Source organism: Rhinatrema bivittatum, chromosome 7, assembly GCF_901001135.1.
Source record: "Rhinatrema bivittatum chromosome 7, aRhiBiv1.1, whole genome shotgun sequence".
NCBI lineage: Eukaryota > Metazoa > Chordata > Amphibia > Gymnophiona > Rhinatrematidae > Rhinatrema > Rhinatrema bivittatum.
This window is the reverse complement of record NC_042621.1, coordinates 232558396-232583312: the sequence shown is the minus strand read 5'-3', so window position 1 is coordinate 232583312 and position 24917 is coordinate 232558396. Positions and strand designations below refer to the sequence as shown.

General features: G+C 43.3%; 1 protein-coding gene across 3 annotated transcripts in view; it reads left to right on the top strand.

Annotated features, from left to right (window-relative positions):
- The window catches only part of ADGRA1 (adhesion G protein-coupled receptor A1), a 1158413-nt gene that overhangs the window by 897774 nt on the left and 235722 nt on the right, over positions 1-24917 (top strand). For all 3 annotated transcript variants that reach the window (XM_029609977.1, XM_029609976.1, XM_029609978.1), the window contains one exon: positions 23891-24098. In XM_029609977.1, coding sequence (XP_029465837.1) covers positions 23891-24098 — 208 coding nt within the window. The remainder of the gene's footprint in view (positions 1-23890; positions 24099-24917) is intronic.

Below are 24917 nucleotides of genomic sequence, written 5' to 3'. Positions count from 1 at the left end.
TTTATTGGAACCTCTCTGTTGGGATGCCCTAACTCTCCTGTTTCATTAGTATCCTTCAAGGATACATTCCTCCCAACCATGCATTGCTGAGAAACTGTCGGCTTTTCCCCTTGTTCTAGTTTAAAAGCTGTTCTGTCTCCTTTTTAATAGTTAGTGCCAGCAGCTTGGTTCCATTCTGGTTAAGGTGGAGCCGATCCTTTCAGAAAAGTCTCCCCCTTCCCCAAAAGTTTTCCCAGTTCCTTACAAAACTGAATCACTCTTCCCTGCACCATTGCCTCATCCACACATTGAAACTCTGGAGCTTTGCCTGCCTCTGGGGACCTGCACATAGAACAGGAAGCATTTCAGAGAATGCCACCCTGGAGGTTCTGGATTTCAGCTATCTACCTAAAATCCTAAATTTGGCTTCCAGAACCTCTCTCTCACATTTTCCTTTGTCGTTGGTGCCCACATGTACCATGACAGCCAGTTCCGCCCCAGCATGTCTATAATCCTATCTAGGTGACTTGTGAGATCTGCCATCTTCGCACCAGGCAGGCAAGTTACCAGGTGGTCCTCACGTTCAGCAGCCACCCTGCTATCTACATTTCTAATAACTGAATCACCAACTATGATGGCCAGCCTAACCCTTCCCTTCTTGGCAGTAGCCCTGGGAGATTTGTCCTCAGTGCAAGAGGACAATACATCACCTGGAGAGCAGGTCCTTGCTACAGTATCACTTCCTGCTACACCAGGGTAATGTTCTCCTACTGGGAGACCTTTCTGATACAAGGCAGCACTGGGGCTGCCAGACTGGATTTGGACCTTGGCTCCTATGTCCCTGAAGGTCACATCAATGTAGCCTTGAACCCTTTATGAGTAGGTGGTACTGAGTACAACTTTTACTGTACAGTATATTTTCTCTAAATATACTTTAATATGAGTATTGTTCTATTTTTAAGAGAAGATCCATGGCCATTATAGTACCTTATGGATAAAATAGTATACAGTCCCACTGTATCTCCCTCTGCCCTTAGGATGGGTTAATTAACTTTTGCAGAGGCTTTTTTCCCCCCTTGCCTGACACTATCCACTCATTGGATAGGCTAAGAATTCATTTAAGTGAATTTTACAAATGACTTTGAGCTAACAAAGATAATTCATGGATGATTTTGTACAGGTTGAAAAAATTCTATTTTGTAGGGACTTCACTTATTTATTTATTCATCATATGTATAACCCATTAAAATTGAAAAAAATTTGTGTTATACAACAAAATAAAATGCAAAAACAGCATGTCAAACAATAAAAAGCAAATAAATAAAATACAGCAATCATTAATACATAAAATAATCAAATAATCAAAAATAAAATACAGAACCAAAAACTTAAACCCCAAAAAGTCACTGTTATACTTGAACTTTGTTAGTGGACCCTTGGATCGTGGAGAGAGCTGACTCCATCCACAGGGAGGAGCCCTGTGGGGACTCTCCATGACAGGTGGGGTCTCAGCAGTGATGGACACAGGAGTCAGAGATATATTTATTATACAGCAAAAAGAAACCCGAGGAGCGGGTTTGCAAACTCAGTCCTGGAGTAGGAAGACCTGAGATGGATTCTCTGGTAGTAATCCACAGAGCGGGGTAACCCAGGAAATACTTGCTTCTTGGTAGTTCTTGTGCGAGTTGTTGTGGGCAATAAATATGGGGAGAAGAATGTCCCATATTTTAAAGCAATTTCAATGGCTTCCAGTTGGATTTCATTTTCACTTTAAAATTTTATACTTGATTTTTAAGCATTTGCATAATGATGGTAGTGTACGCAGCACGGGGTAGGCCGGAGATAGATGTTGGCAGCAGGCACAAGGCAGCGTGGATCCGGTAGTGGTCCGCAGAGCGGGGTAACCCGAGGATCCGCATAGCAAGAGAGAAGCAGAGTTTTAGATCAGGTCTAGTACTCACTCTGTAGTGTTGCAGTAGAGATATCGTGGTAGCAGTAGCGGAGACCAAGAGCAGGAACACTGAAGGGTCATCTGTGGAAGTTGCGAGAGGTACTCACTGAGCTGGTGAAGGTGAGACTTGCAGAGAAGGCTTTCTGAGGAGTGGATAGCCCTGAGTGCAGCAAGGCCCCCGAGGAGCAGGTACCTGAGTCACTCAGTCTGGAACGCAGGAACAGCGAAGCGAACCTTCTCAGAGAAAGGAATTGAGCAAGATAGAATCCTTGCTAACTCGTTGGTAGGAAAGTCCAGTAGGCTTAAGTACACGTAGGTAATGACATCATGTGGAAGGGACGCCCCCAAGGTTCCCGCCATGACCTGGATAAGACGGAGGCAGGCCGTGTGCCCTATGTTACACCAGATTCAAGATGGCGACTGGGATCGCCCATGCCATCCCGGGAACACCAGGGAGGTCGGCATGCAGAGGCAGTGGTGGCCATCTTCTCCAGAATCGGAATATAGGGCAAAATGAGGTGAGCAGCAAAGTTCGCAGCCATCTGCAACTGGGCGCAACAGTCACTCATAGAAATAATCAATTCCCATTGAAAGCCACCCTGAACAGACAAGTTTTCACTACCTTCCAGAAGTTTATTAGTCCTGTTCCTCCCTCACATTCTGTAGAAGATTATTTCACGGTCATTGGTCAGTATAACAGAACACCTGTTCCTTACATGAAGGCGCAGCTAAAAGAGCACTCTGAAAACAGTGCAGCTCTAGACTAGGACAATATTAGAATAGTCGGTCTAAGTTATCCTGCACCATCATTATGCAAATGCTTAAAAATCAAGTATAAAATTTTAAAGTAGAAATGAAAGCCAACTGGAAGTCATTGACATTGCTTTAAAATATGGGACAGTCTTCTCCCCATATTTATTGCCCACAATAACTTGAGCTCTGGCATTTTGACCTAACCATAAATAAGAAATGTGTTTCTTAGGAATCCCAACAAGAACAATAATCAATACAATACAATACAAAGCAATTTTACCTTCACTATGTTGATGAATGTGATTTTGTTTGAAAAGGATCAACTAACAGCATGAGCTCCTTAAAGATAGTAGGCAAAAATGTAGCCTTGAGTACACAATAAAAAGGATTATGAATATGAACAAATAAAAAGAATGGAGAACAGGAAAATGCCATGAAAGCTTATTAAAAATAAGAGCCAACTTCATCAGAACTCTGTCCTCAAAAGGTCATGCTTCACTAAGGGGTGGATTTATCAAAATGCGGTAAGTACCGCATGCAATAGCAAAAGGGGCATGTTTTATGCTACTATAGCATTTATCGCTATAGATTATGGGGTAGATTTTCAGAGCCCTGCTCGCCTAAATCCGCCCAAAACCGGGCGGATTTACGCGAGCAGGGCCCTGCGCGCCGGTGAGCCTATTTTACATAGGCTCACCGGCGCGCGCACAACCCCGGGACTCGTGTAAGTCCCGGGGTTTTCGGAGTGGGCGTGTCGGGAGGCGTGTCGGGGGGCGGGGCCGGATTGCGCGGCGTTTCGGGGGCGTGCCGGCAGCGTTTTGGGGGCGGGTACGGGGGCGTGGCTACGCCCCGGGGCGGTCCGGGGGCGTGGCCTCGCCCTCCGTACCCGCCCCCAGGTCGCGGCCCGGCGCGCAGGGGTCCCGCTCGCGCGCGGGGATTTACGCCTCCCTCTGGGAGGCGTAAATCCCCCGACAAAGGTAGGATCGGGGTTTAGACAGGGCCGGGCGGGTGGGTTAGGTAGGGGAAGGGAGGGGAAGGTGAGGGGAGGGCAAAGGAAAGTTCCCTTCTAGGCCGCTCCGATTTCGGAGCGGCCTAGGAGGGAACGGGGGTAGGCTGCGCGGCTCGGCGCGCGCAGGCTATACGAAATCGATAGCCTTGCGCGCGCCGATCCAGGATTTTAGCCGATACGCGCGACTATGCGCGTATCTACTAAAATCCAGCGTACTTTTGTTTGCGCCTGGAGCGCAAACAAAAGTAGGCTGTTCGCGCTCGTTTGAAAATCTACCCCTATTTGATTATCTATAGATTATCGCTATAGATTATCGCTATAGATTATTTGATGTTAATTATACTACAGTTTTTAAGTTTATCCGTTATGTACCATTCTATAGTTGTTGAATTGTAAAGCTTGTTGCAAATTTAATGTTTACTGTACCATTCTATAATTTTTGGATTGTAAAGCTTGTTGCTAATTTAATGTTCATTGTAAACCGAGGTGATGTTTTCTAACGTACCGCGGTATATAATAAACCCTTAAATAAAATAAATAAATCGCAATTTGCGCTAATTACCTGTGCGAAGAGCTAAGTTAGTGCAAATTGCGATACCATTTTCAGATTCTGCGATAAGTGCCACACCTGTTGTATTTCCTTCATTCAACCACCAGGAGACCCTGGCCATAATATCATGGCCCATAGGTAGATATTTGTATCCCTATGGTAGGCCCACCTAGTAACTCGAGGTGGGGTTTAGGTAAGAGTGTAGGGGGGTAGGGGCCACTTTGACATTCTATGTGACACCTACGAACAGAACAGTGGTCTCTTGTGAAGATTTGCTGGCCTTTGGAGTGAGGAAACTCACTCCAAGATGAGATTTGGGCAAGGTTCTCTCAACCTAGCTTGATGTAGTGAGGGCAAAGGCGATCGGTGCCATTTTGAGTAGTGGCATCCGACGGCCAGAGTGCAGGAGGTCGCTCCCGGACCCCCGCTGGACCACCAGGGACTTTTGGCAAGTCTTGGGGGACCCTCCTGACCATGAATACGGGATTAAAAAAAAAGCTTTAAATAAATAAATAAATAAAATAAATATAACACAGTATAAAGCCTGAAATGTAAATGGGGGTGAGATAATGTGTGGAAAGAGCTTCAAGAAGATATAATATTACTCCAGAAAAGATTAGGACCCAAGGTGGAGCTTGGCAGAAATAGATCTGTGTGAGAATAAGATTATTTCTGTTAACTCCATAGATACAAGGTGGAACAGAGGAAACTCTTGAGAGAAGGAAATCATAATAGTTTACAGTTTACAGTAGCAAATGACAAAATTAGCTGTAAGTGTTAGAAATAAGAAAACAGATCACTGCATTTCAAATTTTTAGTGAAACAATCTCTTCAGGATCATTAAAGAAAGATAATACATCTTTCAGTGCATATATCATAATTGCAGCATTTTGAGACAAAATAAAATACACATGTTCCTTATGTTCAGCATTCTAAATGTTATTGATATCTGGAGGACAATTGTCAAAGTGATATAAACTGGTAAAAAGCATTTCCCCCATGTTAATCTGTTCTCTGAAAATTGTCCTTCCTCAATATGGCTAAAAATATGCACAACCTTGTTGGGTGCAATTCACCTCCTCTATCTTGGTTATATAATTTGCCCACTCCACCCTGTCGCTTCCCAATTTTACCAGTCGGACCTGTGAAAGAAATCCCTAGGTCATACAATTATTTGAAGATGTTTCTTGCCTGGATATAACCGCAACACAAATCAATTACATACAGCAAAAAAGGTATTCACAAATGCACAAGGGTGACCATACCCTTGTGTGCTGAGTTTCAATTCGTAAAGGCTCAATAAGTATCATGCTAAGTCATCGGGGAGGGAAATAGTACGTGTGGATTGCATTGTAAACTCTATATGCTTTATTTTCCATGCAAAAAGTACCTCAGAAAAAGGTTACCCACGGCAGGTGCCAAAGCAAAAATACATGCCTTTGAAAATTGGTGCAAAGTCTGTAGGTTTGCAAATTGTTTGTGACATGTAAAGCAATGTCTATTTGACAACAGATTATTTAAACCTAACAAAATAAATATGATTTTACTAAGTTGCTTCCCACAGCCTGTGTGCCTCCTCTTGCTCTTAAATGTGGCGATTAAATGTGCTCTTTACATGTATGGAATTTGGGTATCTTCTTGGAACCCAGTCTTTCCATGAACTTGCAGGTAAAAGCAATGGTTCAGAATGCCTTTCATAAGCTACCCATTTTAAAGAAATTAAAACCCTATATGGCTCCAGTAGATTTTCGTATAGTGTTACAGCCTTTTCTTCTTACTGGGTTGGATTATTTTAATGCCCTGTATCTTGGTTTGCCTGATTATATCATAAGGACATTACAGACAGTACAAAATGCCACTAAAAGGGTTCTGACAGGAACTCAACTCTCAGATCATATTACTCCAGTGCTGGCTTCATTAGTCTGGTTGCTCATAGCTGCAAGACATAAGTTTTAAATATTGCACCAACAAAATCCAAAAAGAATTTGAAGTAATCTAACAGACTGCAAAACAATATCAAATCTTGTAACTAATGCTTAACTTTACTGGTATTATTAAAATGGATTTAGGGGGATTGAAGGATCCCTCATTTCTGCTGCTTTCTCTGCCTGGCCCAGAAATCTCCGCTGGTCTGCTCCCTGTGTCGCAGCTGACATCATAGGACGGTGCCTCTCGGTGGTATAAAGTAGAGGGGCCCTGCAACAGAGCAGTGGGTTGAAGGATTCCTTGTTCCTGCTGCTTTCTCTGCCTGGCTCAGAAAATCTCCGCTGGTCTGCTCCTGGTCGCAGCTGACGTCATTGAATAGTGCCTCTTGGTTGCATAAAGAGAGATGACTTGCAACAGAACGGTGAGTCGAAGGATTCCTCGTTCCTGCTGTTTTCTCTGTCTGGACCGGATCATCTCCGCTGGTCTGTTCCGGGTTGCAGCTGATGTCACTGGATGGCGCCTCTCGGTTGCATAAAGAGAATTACCCTGCAGTGTGCTGTTGCCGGCATGCAGTGCCAAAGCTGTGCACCAAAGGGATATGCCCCTAGTTCCTGGTTTTTGGGGGAAAGCTATTGACTATTCCAATTCACCTCGTTTTGTTTGCAAATGATTATTTCTCAGTTGTTAGCAGGTCAACAGGTATTATTCTCAGGAGAGTCCTCATTGCTAGCAGTGCTGGTGGAAAAGCACTTAGTCAGCTAGGGACAGATACATCTTTGAACCCTGAAATCCGCATACCTCCTCTTGCTCCAAACCCAGGTAGTGACTTCCATTCTCCCATAGGGGCTTCTGGAGGTGAAGTGAGAAGTGATACAGCCCCCAGAATTTATAAAAATGGGCAGACTGTGAGTCCTCTGTTGGGTTCCCTTTTGTGGAGACCGGCAAAAGGGAACTTGAAGATGTTTGGTGTGCCATAGACCTTTTGGAAAATGTTGTCTCTGGTAAAATGGATATTTTTTTCTCTACAATGGATTCAATTAAGGGTTGAATTGCTGTCTCTCAAACAACCTCAGAGAAACTTGATAAAAGATTGAAAAATCTTGAGTCTCATGACTCTAGTTCTTAGGCCACCAGATCCACCCATGTAAGTGATTGTTTTGTTATTCATTGGCATTTAGAGTTGTTTGAAAACAGATGGAGGTTTTTAAATCTCCGTCTGCTTAATTTTCCTCAGTCTCCTTTATTCAGTTCTGAAGAATTAGTTGAGAAATATTTGTAAGAAATTCCTTGTATTTCTGATGAACATATGCCCTCCTTTACTAAAATGTATTCTGTTTCTGTTGGGTGGGGGAGAAAATCAGCTGTGGGAAATGATTCTCAGTTAGTACAAGTTTCCTTGGGCTCTTGAATCTGATTGACTTCCTGGAACATAGAATCATAACATAGAAACATAGAAATGACGACAGAAGAAGACCAAACGGCCCATCCAGTCTGCCCAGCAAGCTTTCGCACTTTTTTTTTCTCTCACATACTTATCTGTTTCTCTTGGCTCTTAGTAACCTTTTTTTATTCTATTTCCCTTCCACCCCCACCATTAATGTAGAGAGCAGTGTTGGACCTGCATCTAAGTGAAATAGCTTACCGTATTTTTTGCTCCATAAGACGCACCTGACCATAAGACGCACCAAGGATTCAGAGGGGGAAAATTAAAAAAAAAAAATTTGTGCTACACCGGCTCTGTTCCTGGGCGTCTGTGCATCTTATGGAGCAAATTAGGGGAGTGCATAGCTTTTTTTTTTTTCTCCCCATTTTGTTTTCGGGTCTGGGGAAGGCCATTTCGGTCCACTCCCCAGATCAGAAAACCTTTCTTTCTCTGGGAACCCTTCCCCCAAAAAAAAAACCATCCCAACCCTTTAAATTAATTAACAAACCCCCACGCTCCGGACCCACCTCCAAGACCTGCCAAATTAATTTACTACAACCCCCCACCCTCCTGACCCCCCCCCAGACCTGCCAAAAGTCCCTGGTGGTCAGCGGGGGTCCAGGAGCGGTCTGGGAGCGATCTCCTGGGCTTGGGCCGTTGGCTGCCAGTAAACAAAATGGCACCGACGGCACTTTGCCCTCACTATGTCACTGAGGCCGACCAATGGCAGCGGTCAGCCCCAGTGACATAGTAAGAGCAAAGGGCAAAGGTCTTTAAAATCATGAGAGGGCTAGAACGGGTAAATGTGAATCGGTTATTTACTCTTTCAGATAATTAAAGGACTAGGGGGCACTCCATGAAGTTAGCAAGTAGCACATTTAAAACTAATCAAATAAAATTCTTTTTCACTCAACACACAATTAAGTTCTGGAATTTGCTGACAGAGGATGTGGTTAGTGTAGTACTGTAGCTGAGTTTAGAAAAGGTTTGGATAAGTTGTTGGAGGAGAAGTCTATTAACTGCTATTAATCAAGCTGACTTAGGGAATAGTCACTGCTATTACTGGCATCAGTAGTAATGGATCTACTTAGTTTTTGGGGTATTTGCCAGGTACTTGTAGCCTGGATTGGCAACTGTTGGAAATAAGATACTGGGCTTGATGGACCCTTGTTCTGACCCAGTATGGCAATTTCTTATGTTCTTAGTGGTAGGAGGAGGGGGAGTAGGAGTAGGGACAGAGACAGGAGGAGAGAAGGGATAGGAGGAGGCAGAAGGAGGAAGGGGATGGGCAGGCGATTGTGGCAGGAGGAGGAAAGAAAGGTAGGAATAGACAGAGAGGGCAGAGGGGAAGAGAGTTGGCAGGGCAGGTGCAGGAGGGGGGGGAGGAAAGGATGGGAGTGGGAGTGGGAGTGAGGAAAGTGACACGTCTCCAGAAGCTGGAGGTGGCACGCTGTTCATCTGGCAGCCAGCAGCAGGGTGGACTCATCTATGGAACTTAAAGTTCAGCATCGAGGACAATGACATGATTATCACTGAGCTCCTCAAAAGCTACAGCATGCTGTTTGAGAACCATGCAGCCAACATGTCCAGAGAAGCCAAGGTCCAGATATGGTGCACTATCGCCCAGGCCATATCAAGTAGTAGCGGAATAAAAAGGACTAAAGAGCATGTGGCCCAAGGCTATTGTGACATAAAGGCCAAGCTCAAGAATAAGGTGACAAGCTGGAAAAAATAACTGCACCAGACAGGAGGAAGAGCCCTTGGAGGATCACTTTATTCAAAGGCTTGTGCTGGACATATTCGAGGGGATGGATGAGGACCTGGACACCACCCAAGCCAGGTCCGGTAATTTCACTTCACTTGTAAATGTCGTCTGCTTCAGATGTCCACATATTTTGGCATAAGATGCTCATATTGATTGGTGCAATGTGCACATCTTATTCCAAAGAGTACATGTGTACTTCTTAGCATTCATACATATGTCTTCTTTTTGGTTTCACAGCTCTCACCCAGGAACCCGCCGGTCCCAGCCATGAAACCCCAGGGACCAGCAGCTCAGCCCCAGGGACCAGAAATGCAGTACCACCAAAGCCAGCTACTCTACAACTGGATGCACAAACCCAATGGAGAGAAGAGGAGGATGACCAGCAGAAGTAGCAGCTGCTTGAAGATTAAATTGATTGCTTTAGGAGCAACTTTCTTTTTAAAATATCCGTGTTTATGTTTAGTAACCTTTCAAGGTAACAAGTACAGTTTTTCAGATCCATCACAGTTGGAGACATTTTTGTTGGATAAAAGTGTAACAGGAGGTAGTTCTGATGTTCAATAATAATCCTATAATCTCTCTCTCCTCCAAAAATAATGTTAAAATTTATTTGATAATTATGGAAAAGCTTCCCCATATTATAGGTTGGGTAAAAGAGATGTTAGTTTATGGTATTTCTTATTATGTTATGTAATTACATCTGTATTACCTTCAGATATTTTTGTTTGATAATCTTAAATGAAAATTCAATAAAGAAAATTAAAAAAAAAAAGAAAGTAGCAGCTGCCACAACCCTTCCAGATATTGGCACCCCTCAATTCACCACTCAACATGAGCCTAAATATCTCTGGCTTCATAGAAGAGTCATCCCTGCCATGGGAGCAAGCTCAGCCATCCCCACCTGCCTCCAGCACATCCTATCATCAGCAGGATGCAGCAGCCACCCAGCAAGATCTGTACACCAGCCCAGACCTACCGACTTTGGAGGCCCAGACAGTGGCTCAGACACCACCAACTACAGTAGCAGCAGCACTAGCTGCACCAGCAACAAAGGAGCATACAATGCATGAAATGCTGGACCACATGGAAAGGAGGCAAGGGATCCATCTCCTCCACATGCGGGCAGAGCTGGGGCATTACAGAAGGGCTCAGATCAGCCACACCCAGGCCCTGAAGGATCAGACAGCAGCTCTTACATAGGACCTAACTACTGTTGCCACATTGATTAATAATATGACAAATGCATTGATCCAAATAATTCAAAGTTTGCCAGAGCCTACACCCGTGCCCTCTCCAACTTCCTAGGACTCCACTCCGCACAGCAATCCCTGACTAGAAGGACAAGCCAGGGGTAGGCTCCCAAACAGATTTCCCCCCCCCCCCTCCCAACCCAGAAGCCCTGCAGAGGAAAAGGCCCATAAGACCCTCGGAAGTAAAGGGTGAAAAAAGGAAATAAAGAATATTTATTTATTTATTTATTTATTTATTTATTTATTTAGCATATTTCTGTACCGTTTTACCAGTATTAATACTGTTCAAAGTGGTTTACAATAATTAAATAAAAATATAAAAATCAATAAAATAGAATAAAAAAATAAAAACAAAAAATTACAGCAAAAAGTAAGAATAAAATACAGCATAATAATTATCAATAACAAGTTGGGATAATATGAGGGTAGAAATGGCAACTACATTATAAAAACTTAAAGAACAGAAAAATTAAGATAAAAGATATTAACTAGACATTAGTAACACATAATTAAAAGCAACTCACCTAACATTATTACTCTAACTAAAAGGTTTCAATATCTTTAAAAGCTACTTGAAATAAATAAGTTTTCAATGCTTTTTTAAACTCCTTCACGCTAGAAATTTGCCTTAAAGGGTCCGGCAAAGCATTCCAAAGAATGGGTCCAACAACTGAGAAAGCTCTGTTTCTGGTCTCGTTTAGTGCAGCGTTTTTTACTGATGGGACTTCCAACAGGTTTTTCCCTGCTGACCTAAGTTCTCTCTGGGGTTTGTAAACTCTTAACATAGAGCACAGCCAGGTAGAATCTTTGTTGTTTAGTAGAGAATGTATAAGCGAGATGATTTTGTATTGAATTCGGTACTTAATGGGTAGCCAGTGTAGCTTGTATAAAACTGGAGTAATGTGTTGCTTTAGAGGTGTGCCTGTGAGGAGTCTAGCTGCTGAATTCAAAATTAATTGCAAAGGTCTAATAGCGTTTTCAGGCAAACCAATATATAAACCGTTACAATAGTCTAGTCCGGACAGTATCAATGCTTGCAAAACAGATCGATAATCGTGGAAGAACAAAAACGGTCATAAACGTTTCAAAACATGAAGTTTGAAAAATGAATTCTTCACTGTTTTAGAGATATGTTGGGATAAAGATAAGTTGCTGTCCAACCAGACACCTAAGTTTCGTGCTAATTTAGTGATCGGTATTTCATCATTACCTAGCTTTATACTAGTGGGGGGAGCGTTTGTGGATTCAGATATGAAGCTGAGATAGAGGAGTTCTGTTTTCTTTCTATTTAATTTCAAACGATTATGGGCCATCCATTGTTCTATTGTGCTAATGTACAGTTGGATCAATGAAAAAGTATCGGACCAAGAGGATTTGTAGGGTATAAACAGTTGAATGTCGTCGGTGTAGAGTTTAAATTAGACATTCAAAGAAGCTAAAATTTTACACAACGGAAGAAGATAAATGTTGAATAATATGGGGGACAACGACGAACCTTGTGTGACACCTGTAGACTGAATGTATTTTTGAGAGGAACAGGAACCTATATTAATTTGGCAAATGCGATTGGAGAGGAAACTCTCGAACCACTCCAAGACTATGGATTTTATACCTATGAGTTGGAGATCGGATAGTAATATTGTATGATCTAGCGTATCAAACGCTGCGGAAATATCCAAAAAACCAATAATATAATCTGTATAGGAATCGAATCCTCTGAGGAAAGTGTCAAATGATGATAGCAAAAGAGTCTCCATCGAGTGACCTTTCCTAAATCCATGTTGATTTGGATTTAGTATGTCATACTCTGCGAGGTAATCTTTAAGTTGATAAAGAACCACAGATTCCAAAACTTTTGCTAAGGTGCACAGTAAAGCAATGAGCCTTACAGTAGAGAATGCCGAAAACGAAGATGATTTATTCTTTAAGATGGGTAAAATTGAGGTCTGTTTTAACAGACTGTAAAGATTGATTAATTATCAAGCATAAATGTTCCGGATACTGTTCAATGATAGATTTTAGTAAAGAACCAGAGCATGGGTTTAAAGGAGAGTTTGATGTTTTTTGCTTGCTAATGATCTTCTGAATCACTAAGGGAGTAGTAGAATCAAACTCTGTCCATTCTGAACTTACAGCTTGTGAATTGTAGTTTGGGTAAGGTAGGGAAACAAATTCTTGAGATATAGTAGTTTCAATCTTTCGTTGAAAAAATTTGGATTTTTGATCGCATGTATCATTAGTAATGCTAGGGTGTGCTATTGTGTGCTATTGTCCAAAAAAACCTGGCCAGTCCTCTATACAGAGTTCTTGTGCTGGCTAGATAGAAGAAGACTGCTGGACCCGTCTTGACTGCAGAGTTCCTATGCTGGCTAGATGGAAGATGCTTGGTGGGCCCATCCAGACTTCAAGTTCTTGTGCTGGCTAAATGGAATAAGACTGCTGGGCCCGTCCTGACTACAGAGTTCCTTTGCCAGCTTGATGATGGGGTTGATCTTTTGTGTGCCCTGTTGACCTGCTGCTTACTTGGTATGCCCTCCTCTATGCTCTATCCATAGTCCTGCCTCTTTGATGTGGTCTCTAGTGATGGTCCTCCTGCAGTCTTTTCTCATCATATCTCATCTCCTCTTTTCTAATCATGCCTCATCTCCTACTGCTGCTTCCTTGCTGTTGTCTCATCTCGTCTCATCCTGCTGCTGCCTCCATGCTGCTGTATCATCTCCTTTGGCTCTTGCCTCCATGCTGCAGTGTCATCTCCTGGGGACCCTGCCTCCATGCTGCTGTACTCACCAGTTCTGGTCCTGCTGCCTCCATGCTACACTCTCCAGTCCTGGTCCTGCTGTCTGCTACTTAAACTTTACTGCATTGGCCCCTAGGCTGTTCACTTGAATGCACTCTTTCAGCATGGACTATCTGGGTTTTCTTTGAACTTTGCTGCTTTGGCTCCTTAGGCTGTCCCCTTGAGTGCACTCTTTCAACATGGACTGTCTGGGCCTTCTCTTTCCATCACAGTTGTGCAGCATCAGCTCTAACATTTGAGTTGTACTGTAGCAATTGGGTTGCCACTTCTGCTTTTTCTGATTTTTGGGCATAATAGTGATTTTGCTAAAGGATAAGATCTAAAAACTGTATATGTCGTTTTGCCATTTGTAACTCTGTTGGTACATGTCTCCACTAAATGTACTGGTCATTTCAGTTATAATGTAATGTGCTATTTAATATCTTGTCCTTTCAGAATGTGATTACCAAAGTCGTTGATTTGCTTTTAATCTGGTAAATACACATGTTGTCTAATAAAGTGGTCATATATATTGAAAGTTCACTACTGTGCTAAGGTGCACAGTAAAGCAATGGGCCTTAGAGTAGAGAATGCCGAAAACGAAGATGATTTATTCTTTAAGATGGGTAAAATTGAGGTCTGTTTTAACAGACTGTAAATATTGATTAATTATCAAGCATAAATGTTCCGGATACTGTTCAACGATAGATTTTAGTAAAGAACCAGAGCATGGGTTTAAAGGAGAGTTTGATGTTTTTTGCTTGCTAATGATCTTCTGAATCACTAAGGGAGTAGTAGAATCGAACTCTGTCCATTCTGAACTTACAGCTTGTGAATTGTAGTTTGGGTAAAGTGTGTCTTTTCACTATGTGGTTTTTTCCTTAAGGGTTCACAAGGTAAAAGGTTTGGGACCCACATGACCTTGCATGCTAGAGGCACATTTCTCATATGCAAGACCGTAAGCCTAGACCATACTATAGGAAGGCTCATTGTATGCTCCCAAGGAAGACAGCAAGAAGCAAACAGGAAACTCCTTACTATGGATTTTTACAAGTGGTTTGTTCTACCTTCTCCAGAGAGCATCATCGTAACTAACTCTGGGATATATGAGCATGTATGTGAGGTAGGCACTATCTAGCTAGTGCTCACTTCTATACATTGTCCGATGGAATAGTTGTAGAAATTCTTGGCTAGAGGTGCTATAGCTATGTCTTCACTCTGTTGGTGATCAATAGAACATAAGAACATGCCATACTGGGTCAGACCAAGGGTCCATCAAGCCCAATATCCTGTTTCAACAGCGGCCAATCCAAGTCACACATACCTGGCAAGTACCCAAACATTAGGTAGATCACAAGATACTATTGCTTATTAATTACTGTAATAGCAGTTTATGGATTTAACCTCTAGGAACTTATCTAAACCTTTTTTAAACCCAGTAACACTAACTGCTGAAACTACATTCCCTGGTAATAAATTCCAGAGTTTAACTATTTGCTGAGTAAAAAATAATTTTCTTCGATTTGTTTTAAATAATCTACTTGCTAACTTTATGGAGTGCCCCCTGGTCTTTCTATTATCTGAGAGAGTAAATAACCAATTTACATTAACTTGTTCAAGTCCTTTCATGATTTTGAAGACTTCTATCATATACCCCTCAGTTGTCTCTTCTCCAAACTGAACAGCCCTAACTTCTCTAGCCTTTCCTAATAGGGGAGCTTATATATCTATGCCAATGTCATAGTGCAGCTACAGCAAACCATTGGCTTCTTCTATGGTGAAGATCTATGACCACTGACCAAACAATGGGCCTTTTCACTGGATCAAGCACCAAATGCTGCCATCACATAAGTCTTTAGTCAGTAGTCCACTTGAAAAGTTCATAAAGCACTAGGTCGTGTTCATTTCAAGGGAGCAGAAATGTGCAGCAACATGTGCCAGACCCAGAGAGTACATATTGTACTTCTAAAACTCATGTGGTGTTAGATGAAGTACACTAATCACCCCATAAGAGTTTACTTAGGGCCCCTTAATTATGTCCTCACTCTCTTAAAAGGCACTAAAAAAAAATACCTTTTAGTTCAGACACTGAAAAAAGATGTCATCAAGCAGACTTCAACAGACTGGCTCCCACTCCTGCACTGCCCTGGGTGATTGATCTGTACAGATGGTATGTCAAATCCTTAGCTAAGAGCTATGTACAGATCAACTAACCAGGGCAGTGCAGGGGTGGGAGCCAGTCTGTTGAATTCTGCCTGGTCCCAAGCAACAGCAGGCCTGATCACTGTCAGCTCTTGTCCAGTGGGGATTCTCTATTCTCCATACCTCTCTGACTCTTCCTCTGTTGTCATTCAGCAGCTGATGCAGAGTTATAGCAGGATGCAAGATGTCAGAGGTTTATAATCATTAGGCTAGGTAGGTAGTGGACAAGTGATGCGGCTCTAGTTAGCAGCAAAACCTGTTCCCTATAAGCAGCAGGAGAAAAGGGTAACCTAAGCTATGCATCCAAAACGTATGCAGCTACATAAGGCAGATTACTTGTAGGCCTAACCTTCCAGCATGTACATATGGCAGAATAAGCCTTAAGTGATATGGCCTTGTATAGCAGGTTCACAGCCTAGTTACCATTATATCTTCTACAGATATGTGGGTAAGTAGGCCGCTGTCTTGAGAAAATGAATATCAAATCGGGGTCCTGCAAGGCCTTCTGCCACCATCCTGTCCCCAGGTATCAACAACACACATGCCCTAAACGCTCCCCCAACCCATTTATCTGTAGAACATTAAAGTATCTGGCATGATGGCACCATTTGCCCTTCACGTTCCTTCTATCCCTGCATCCCCAAAATAAGTTGAGTTCATCTTAATCCCCCCCGCCCCCAAATCACACAGCACTCCCCAGCAGCTGAAGCTCTTCCAATCAGGCACACACTACCAATACACATAGGCCCACCCCAGGTACAGGTGGGAGAGACTCAGGTGGCGACAAGAGTAGGGGGAGGTGTACACTACAGGCAGATATATACTCATCCACAAATTAGCACTGCATATCAGCACTATATTGCTGCCAATTCTCACACACCCCTCTCAACTGAAAGAATAAAAAGTGTCAGACAAGGTGGAATGTTTGCTTACAATGCATGAGGCCATTTCCTACCTGCGTACACATTAGCATATCGTAGCATCCATCATAAAGAGTAGAAGCAACAGGATTGCTAGTGTCATATGTCAGTATGTACTATGTGTGACTGTGTGTGTCTAGATGAGGGACATGACGTCAGTAAGGGGGAATGCCTCCGAGGTTTGCGCCAAGGGTTGCATGAAGACCTGGGTTACGCATGCGCACACTAGTAGGTACCTGGGAGGAGCATGGCGGGAGGCAGCACCATAGCCATTCCGTGGACGCCGGAGAGGTCGGCATGTAGACGCGGTGGTAGCCATCTTTCCTAGGTAAGCAGGAGGAGCCGTGAATAAGGTGAAGCAAACGGGGCGAAGCCGTCGAGCGCTGACAGACGCAACAGTACCCCCCTTCAAAGGGCGTCCATGCTGTTTACCACCAAGTCTTGGATTTGAGGATGCGATCTATGGAAGTCTTGTAGCATCTCTTTATCCAGCATATTGGCCAATGGAGTCCAAGAATTTTCTTCAGATCCATAGCGTTCCCAAGATAGAAGATATTCCCATACTCTGTCTCTTTTTCTCACCTCGAGAAAAGTGTCTATTTTATATTCGATATCTTCTTCTGCATCTATTGGTGTAGCTTCTGGTGTCTTGTTGGAGAACTCACTGAGGATCAATGGCTTCAATAGTGAGATGTAGAATGCATTGTGGATCTTCAATGTAGATGGTAGCTTCAGACTATAGGTGAGGTTGCCTAGTCGTCGGAGAATAGGGAATGGTCCAATGAAGCGAGGAGCAAAGCAAGCTGAAGGTTGTTTAAGTCTCAAGTGCTTAGTGGATAGCCAGACTTTATCACCAGGCTGAAATTCTGCAGCCTTGCAGTGGTGAGCATCGTATCACTTTTTAGCTCAAAGTCCTGCTTTAATAAGCATCTCTTTTGTCTGAGTCCATAGTTGTTGAATATCTTTGGCAGTAGATTGAGCTGCTGGAGATGACACTGATAATGGAAGTGGCAGTGGTGGCAATGATAGTCATCTGTAAACCACTTTGAATGGTGTTGATCCAGTGGATGTTGCTGGATGAGAATTGATGGCAAATTCTGCCCAGGGCAACAGTTCACTCCAATCATTCTGGCGAGGGTTCACTGAGGCACGAATGAACCCTCGCCAGAATGATTGGAGTGAACTGTTGCCCTGGGCAGAATTTGCCATCAATTCTCATCCAGCAACATCCACTGGATCAACACCATTCAAAGTGGTTTACAGACGACTATCATTGCCACCACTGCCACTTCCATTATCAGTGTCATCTCCAGCAGCTCAATCTACTGCCAAAGATATTCAACAACTATGGACTCAGACAAAAGAGATGCTTATTAAAGCAGGACTTTGAGCTAAAAGTGATACGATGCTCACCACTGCAAGGCTGCAGAATTTCAGCCTGGTGATAAAGTCTGGCTATCCACTAAGCACTTGAGACTTAAACAACCTTCAGCTTGTTTGCTTGTTAGATTGTGGATGGTATGCTGAGGTGAAGTCGAGAGAAATATCAAACATCTTGCATAGTGCCTTCCAGAACATAGCTGTGAATTGGGCTCCTCGATTGGACATTATGTGCTTAGTAGGGATGTGAATCGTTTTTGAATGATTAAAATTATCGTCAGATAATTTTAAAATCGTCCTAGGTAAGCAGGAGGCCAGCGCCATCTTTAAAGATGGCGCCGGCCATCTTTACTCATCAGCCCCTATTATACTATACTCTATAACGATCAGATTCGGCTGGGTGGGGGGGGGGGAAATCTGATCATTAAGATATGCGAATTGGAATCGTTTCCAATTCCAATTCACATCGCTAATGTTTTTTTTTTAGGGAGGCCGGCGCCGCTAAAAAAAACAACCCACCCGACCCTTTAAATCGACCCCACCCTCCCGACCCCCCCAAAACCTTTTAAAATTACCTGGTGGTCCAGGGGGGCCTCAGGGAGAGATCCAGGGGGGCCTCGGGGAGAGGAGAGATCCAGGGGGGCCTCGGGGAGAGATTTCCTGTTCCCAGGCATCAGCTGTTCTAAAAAAAAATGGCGCCGATGCCCCTTTGCCCTTACCATGTGACAGGGTATCCGTGCCATTGGCCGGCCCCTGTCACATGGTAGGAGCACTGGATGGCCGGCGCCATCTTTAAAGATGGCGCCGGCCATCTTTACTCATCAGCCCCTATTATACTATACTCTATAATAGGGGCTGATGAGTTGCATGCGACCTCCATCAGGCATTTACCATGGCAGTCTGGACCCCAACGTGAAAGTTCTAGTGTAGCCCAATTGAACTGAGGCATATGCTGCTGCAGCCACGGTAATCCCAGTACTATAGGGTGCATGGCCTTCTCTAAAACAAAGAAGGAGATATCTTCAGAATGGAGAGCAACGGTCTGTAGACATACTGGTTTGGTGAGTTGGATTACTTCACCCGGTAAGGGCTCTCCATGAATGGATGACAGAAGTAATGGAGACTTAATAGCGGTAGTGGGGATCCGTAGGTGCTCCACTAAACATTGTAGAATAAAATTGCCTCCTGCCCCTGAGTCCACCAGGACAAGAGTCTGGTACTCTAAAGGTCCACAGATCAAAGATACAGGGAGAGAGAGTGGAGGAGAAGAAGCAGTAAGACCTAAGAAGAGTCCTCCCACAGGACTTAGGTCTGCCAGTTTCCCGAACATATAGGGCATGATTGAACAGCATGGCCAGCTTGTCCACAGTACATGCACAGCCCCAATTTCTTCCGTGTTCTTCTCTCTTTGGACGTCAGATGGCTGCAGCCTGGTTGCATAGATTCTTCTTCGCCAGCAACTGGGACCGAAGGAACAGGCCTGGGTATGGACTTAACTCATGCTTCAATCTGGAAGGGTTTTCTGAGAGTCTTGGTCTCTTGAACCTTGTCACGAAGTCGGTGGTCAATCCTTGTTGCCAACTTCACTAGTTCAGCCAAAGTTTCAGGCATCTCACAAGCGGCGAGTTCATCCTTCAGATGAGAGTTCAGTCATTCAAAGAAGAGGGTCCTCAGGCATTTCAGGTCCCAGGATAATTCAGACATCAGTGTATTGAATTCGATAGCAAAGTCAGCTAATGGTTTATTACCTTGCTTCAAGTGAACCAAAGAAGATCCTGCAGTGGTATACCAGGCAAGGTCATCAAAAACTGATTTAAACAGTTCGAGGAATCCTTCAAGGACATGAAGAATTGGATCCTCGTGCTCCCACAGTGAGGAGGCCCAAGACAATGCTTGCCCGTCTAGATACGACAGGATATACGTAGTCTTGGCATAAGTAGTGGGAAAATGGCTGGGCTGCAGGGAAAAGTGCATGCAGCACTGGTTAAGGAAACCTCTGCATCTCCAAACTTCCCCCCGAGAAGCGGGTAGGAGCGGATGGAGGTACAATAGTCTTGACCGTCACCTCAGACAGTATAGCTTCTTTACCTGAGGTGGTAGGTGAGTTCATCTGTGTGTGCAGTAGGTTGAATGCAGCGGTCAAGCCCTCCAGCGCATTCTGCTGTTCGGAGATTCGCTGGGCCAAGCCTGGAATGGCCTGCAATGCCATGAGCTGAGCCGGATCCATGGAGTTAGCAATCTGTTATGAATGAGCGGTGTTTGGGTGGATCCTTGGGTACTGAGGCAGGTGACCATGCCCATGAGGAGGAGCACCGTGAGGAGCCACAGTACTAGGCTAGACTCAGAATGCACAAACACAGTTAGTCTTTATTAAACAGCTTGAAGAGTGTCACCAGAGGTGGCAGTAGTGAGGCAATCTGGTAGTTCCAGTCTCAGGGACCTCGGCAGAGGGAGCCCTTCTCACCTCGTTGGTATTTGGAGGTTCCGAAGCAGGTTTCCCAGCAAGGAAGTTCTGTGGATGAGATAGACTGAGAGTTATAGTACTCAATAGGTGTTTGCTGTAGATAGGCGATTCCACCAGGTTGAGAAGTACAGGCACTGAGGCAGGGAGAGCAGGCCCTCAAGGAGCAAGTACCTGTTCCCTGTAAGGCACCTGAAATAAAGCAGAGGGCCCCCGAGGAGCGGGTACCCAGGTTAGCAGTTACCCCGAAGGCCAGAGAGAGAGCTTCCAGTGGCAGCACAGAAGCGGCAGAGTAGCGTAGACAGGAACGGAGCGTAACCGGAATCGAGTCCTTGCTAAGTGAACGAGCTAGTAAAATAGAAGATGTTAAATACCCGGATGGCGTGACGTCAGTAAGGGGGAACGCCCCCGAGGTTCGCGCCAAGGGTTGCATAAAGACGTGGGTGACGCGCGTGCACCCTAGTAGGTACCTGGGAGGAGCATGGCGGGAGGCAGCACCATAGCCATTCCAGGGACGCCGGAGAGGTTAAGAACATAAGAAATTGCCATGCTGGATCAGACCAAGGGTCCATCAAGCCCAGCATTAGGGATGTGCAGACAAAAAGTTTATGTTCATAAGTCCATAAGTCGAAAAGGGGGGTCAATTTCGGTCAATATGGACATATGGAGAATTCCATAAGTTGAGTCTATGTCCATACGTGCACTGGTTCCCTAAATAAAAATTTAAACCCCTCACCCTCCTTAATCCCCTCCAAGACTTACCAAAATTCCCTGGTGGTCCAGCGGGGAATCAGGAAGCCATTCCTCTATTCCTTTGCGAGGAGCACGTGATGTCCGCGTCACATCGGAGTGACGCGGCCGTCACGTGGTCCACCGCGGTTCCACTCCCGGACCCCTCGTTGGACACAAACGGAACTTTTGGCCAGCTTGAGGGGGCCTCCTGACCTCCTGACCTCCTGTCTGCTGATGTCCTCTTCCGAGGCCGGATCGCGATTTCCCGCACTTGTCCCTTTAAGAGGTGGGGCATCCCACACGCGCGCACCTAGGGATAGCCCCGCTGAAGGGAGGAGGATGGCATTGGCGGCCATGTGGCAGGCCGTGAGAGGCCTGCCGAGGATCGGAGTGCATCGGGCAGGGCCACGGCGACCGGGGGCAGTGGCGGCGGAGGTGAGACCATGCCTACCGACGGTGAGGCCCACAGGGCCCCTCCCTGTGGGTGGAGTCATCTCTCACCTCGGCCCAGGGTTCACATCCATAACAAACCATAACACATACTAATGTGCGACATGATAAAGATTGCACGTTTATCATGTATTATACCCCTTTTATTGTGGGTTAGGGCCGTATCATGATTTGATGAATGACCCTGTTAGCTTGCTGCTTTTCTTGGCTTCCTTTTTGGTCCTTATGCTTTGGAGTTGTCTATTGAGTTGGCTAATTTTGTTAATCTTGACACCCACTTCTTGTATTTATCAGGTGTGACTTTAGCTAGATATAGTCAGTGGCATACTTATCCAGGTATGTACCGTTGAATATCCTGGCTAAAGTAACCTGGTAACATCCCATTCACCACACCACTCAGGATGTCCTCTGATAGTTAAATAAGAAGAAATTGCAAATGCATATTTCTTTGGAGGTATTCCATTGATACCATAATGAAGCACCACTGTCATTCACTGGTGTGCTGCAATATCAACAGGAGGGATTCATATTTAGCCTGCTAATGAAGATGGGGACCCTCCAGAATTGTAAGCAAGCATTCGGGAGGGGTGAGAGGGGGCTGTGTGTGAATGTGAGAGGTGTAAATCTTAATGGTAATACTGATCCTCATAGGGGGTCCTGCTCTGTGTCTGGAAAGGTGCCAATCTTGATGGGACAGAGACCATCTTGATCAGGGGTAAGGAATGCTGATCTTGATCGAGAAGTAGGAGAAATAAACTCCCCTGGGCTAATTGCCCCTTTCACTTTGGACAGGTTGGCTCAGGATATTTTAAAATGCAGCTCATGGATGCACTAGAGAGTCCATGTTATATTTAGTGTATATATATTTTAGCATTTACAAAGCCAATTTTTAGCGTGCCAATTAAAAGTTTTGTGAGTGCACACTAAAATATTCTTAGCATGCATTTTTGTACCTAGCCTCCCCTCCCCCCCAAATATGTTGTTTATATTTATTTATTTTATTTATTTTTGGTTTTTATATACCGGAAGTTCCTGTATAATATACATATCACTCCGGTTCACAGATAACAGATATAACTATCGCCGGGATATGTCCTGTCAATATGATATGATCTGTCAATGAGAAATTTCTACAGTATTTCTATTAAACTATATTATTAAGGAAACATCAGCTTGCATGTTCAAGGTTTAAGGTTTATTTGTCATTTATAAACCGTTATCTCAGCATAGCTTTCACAGCTTTTAACATTTCAATAAATATATGAAAACGATGAAATTACAATCAGTTATAAAAGAATTAACAGCTAAAATAATTAAAAGAATGAAAGTTACAAAAAGACACATTAGCTGTTAAAAAGTAAAATATAATAAAACAAGTATTAAAAAGTTTAAGGATATCAAGAGCATTATAGAGATGGTGAGCATGAGGATGTGACTAGTGCAAATAGGCATCAAGACATTTAAGAATAGTATAAGAAGAGGGAGACACTTGTGGAAGATTTGCATAGTAAGTGCTTATAATAAAAAAAAAGAGTCAGGGGATAGGGGCTGGTGAATAGAAGAAAGGTTATTAGCCAATGGAAAGAGAAAACATTTTGGTTTATTCAAAACTTATTTTCCAGTTATGTTTTTTTTTGCAGTGAAACATCTTGTTCATTAAATGTATTTTACATGACAGTTTAAACTCTCATTTTGCTAATCTGTTGCCCACACCCTCCAATCTTTGATAGTAAAGATGGAAATTTTTAAAATGACACTTCCAATTGCATAATCATTTTTAATGCATCATGAGTGTGATCTGTGTGCCACATTTACTTAAAAATATTGTGGCATGAAAGATCCTTGTTATCCAAGCAAGAAGCAGGCTAAAGCCCTTAAAGCACATAATTTACCATTTCATAGGGGTGTTTTTTGTTCGAAATGTATTGCAGTCTCTCTTTTTATATTACTGGAATGAAGCCATTGCTCTGTTAAGCTTCCTTCTGGATACAGGTTTCAATGCATGGTTTTGTACTTAATGAATAAGAAAACCTGATAGAGGTTGTCTCTTTAAATCAGATCTGCAGTGTTTATGGACCCTGTAGCCGGCATGGTAGGAACCATTCTTGCCTCTGCAGCAGGGAGTTTGACCATATAGATTCACACAAGCAATGAAAAATGTTTTCCCTTTTTATATACCCTGCTCTGATCCCATTCCCATGGTTACAGTTCCTGCTTCTGTGGTTGCTTCTAGTCTGCTTGAAAAAAACAGGTAGCATCTATTGCTCGTACACAAGTTTAAAACATAATGAAAGCAACCCTGTTGTGACTTGCATCTTAAATTTTTTCTCTCTTTTTTTTTTTTCCTCCCCCCGATTGTATAGAACGCTATAGCAGTGGCTTCAATTCATTTGCCGCCGTCTGTCTTCGCTCCGTCTTCAGCCTTACAATCTGTTGATAACTCCACTTACAAGCTACAGTTTATTGTCTTTCGGAATGGAAAACTCTTTCCTAGCACTGGAAACTCGTCAAATCTTGCAGACGATGGGAAACGTAGGACGGTTGCCACACCAGCTGTCTTTGCAAAAATAGGTAAGGGAATGACTGATATTTTTTATCGTTAATCTAAAAACCGCACTTCAGTAGGTAGAATGCAGGATAGTGTTCATTGGGTTGACAGAGTTCTTTCTGCCTATTTTATTGGGAACAAATGGCTATGTGCATACCAGTGTTATTTCAGTTATATTAACTTGTTTACAATAAAAAGTGTAATTACTGTGCAAGAATATGCAGAATGTAGCTTTGGCTCCGATGTTGTGAGAATTTCACTAAACTCACAAGTCCATAGCTAGGATTTTGTCTCCATGTTTACAGTTGTGTAATTCGAACCTGAACTGAATAAACAAAGATAAAAAATAATCTAGAGGTTTAATACCCTGTACTACATAGCTTAATATTCACTCCCATACTTTGCAGGGCTAATCCAAGGCAACTAGTCAAAATGGTTTTAATGTATAATTATTCAGATTGTTTGGATTTAGTGTGCATGCGTGTCTCATAATATAATATATTTCCATCCTGCATAGTTTTATAAATTGCATTAACCTTTAATAAAAAAACAAAACAATGACTGTGAATACATGCACAGATGGAAGATTCTGAAAACATAAAATTATTCCATTTCTGAATCCTTCCCAAGAACTGGGAATTTGGATTTATTTGCACTATTGAATATTCTAACAATGCTAATTGGTCTTAAACAATCAATGTAGTTTTAACCAGGGTGCACAGATCATTCAGGCACTTCAACAGGCTGAAACCATTATTCAAATCAGTTTAGACTGTGCCAAACTTTTAGAATTTGAATATTCCCTCTATTCCTAATTCAAGCAAGCAGGAAATTGTGGAGAT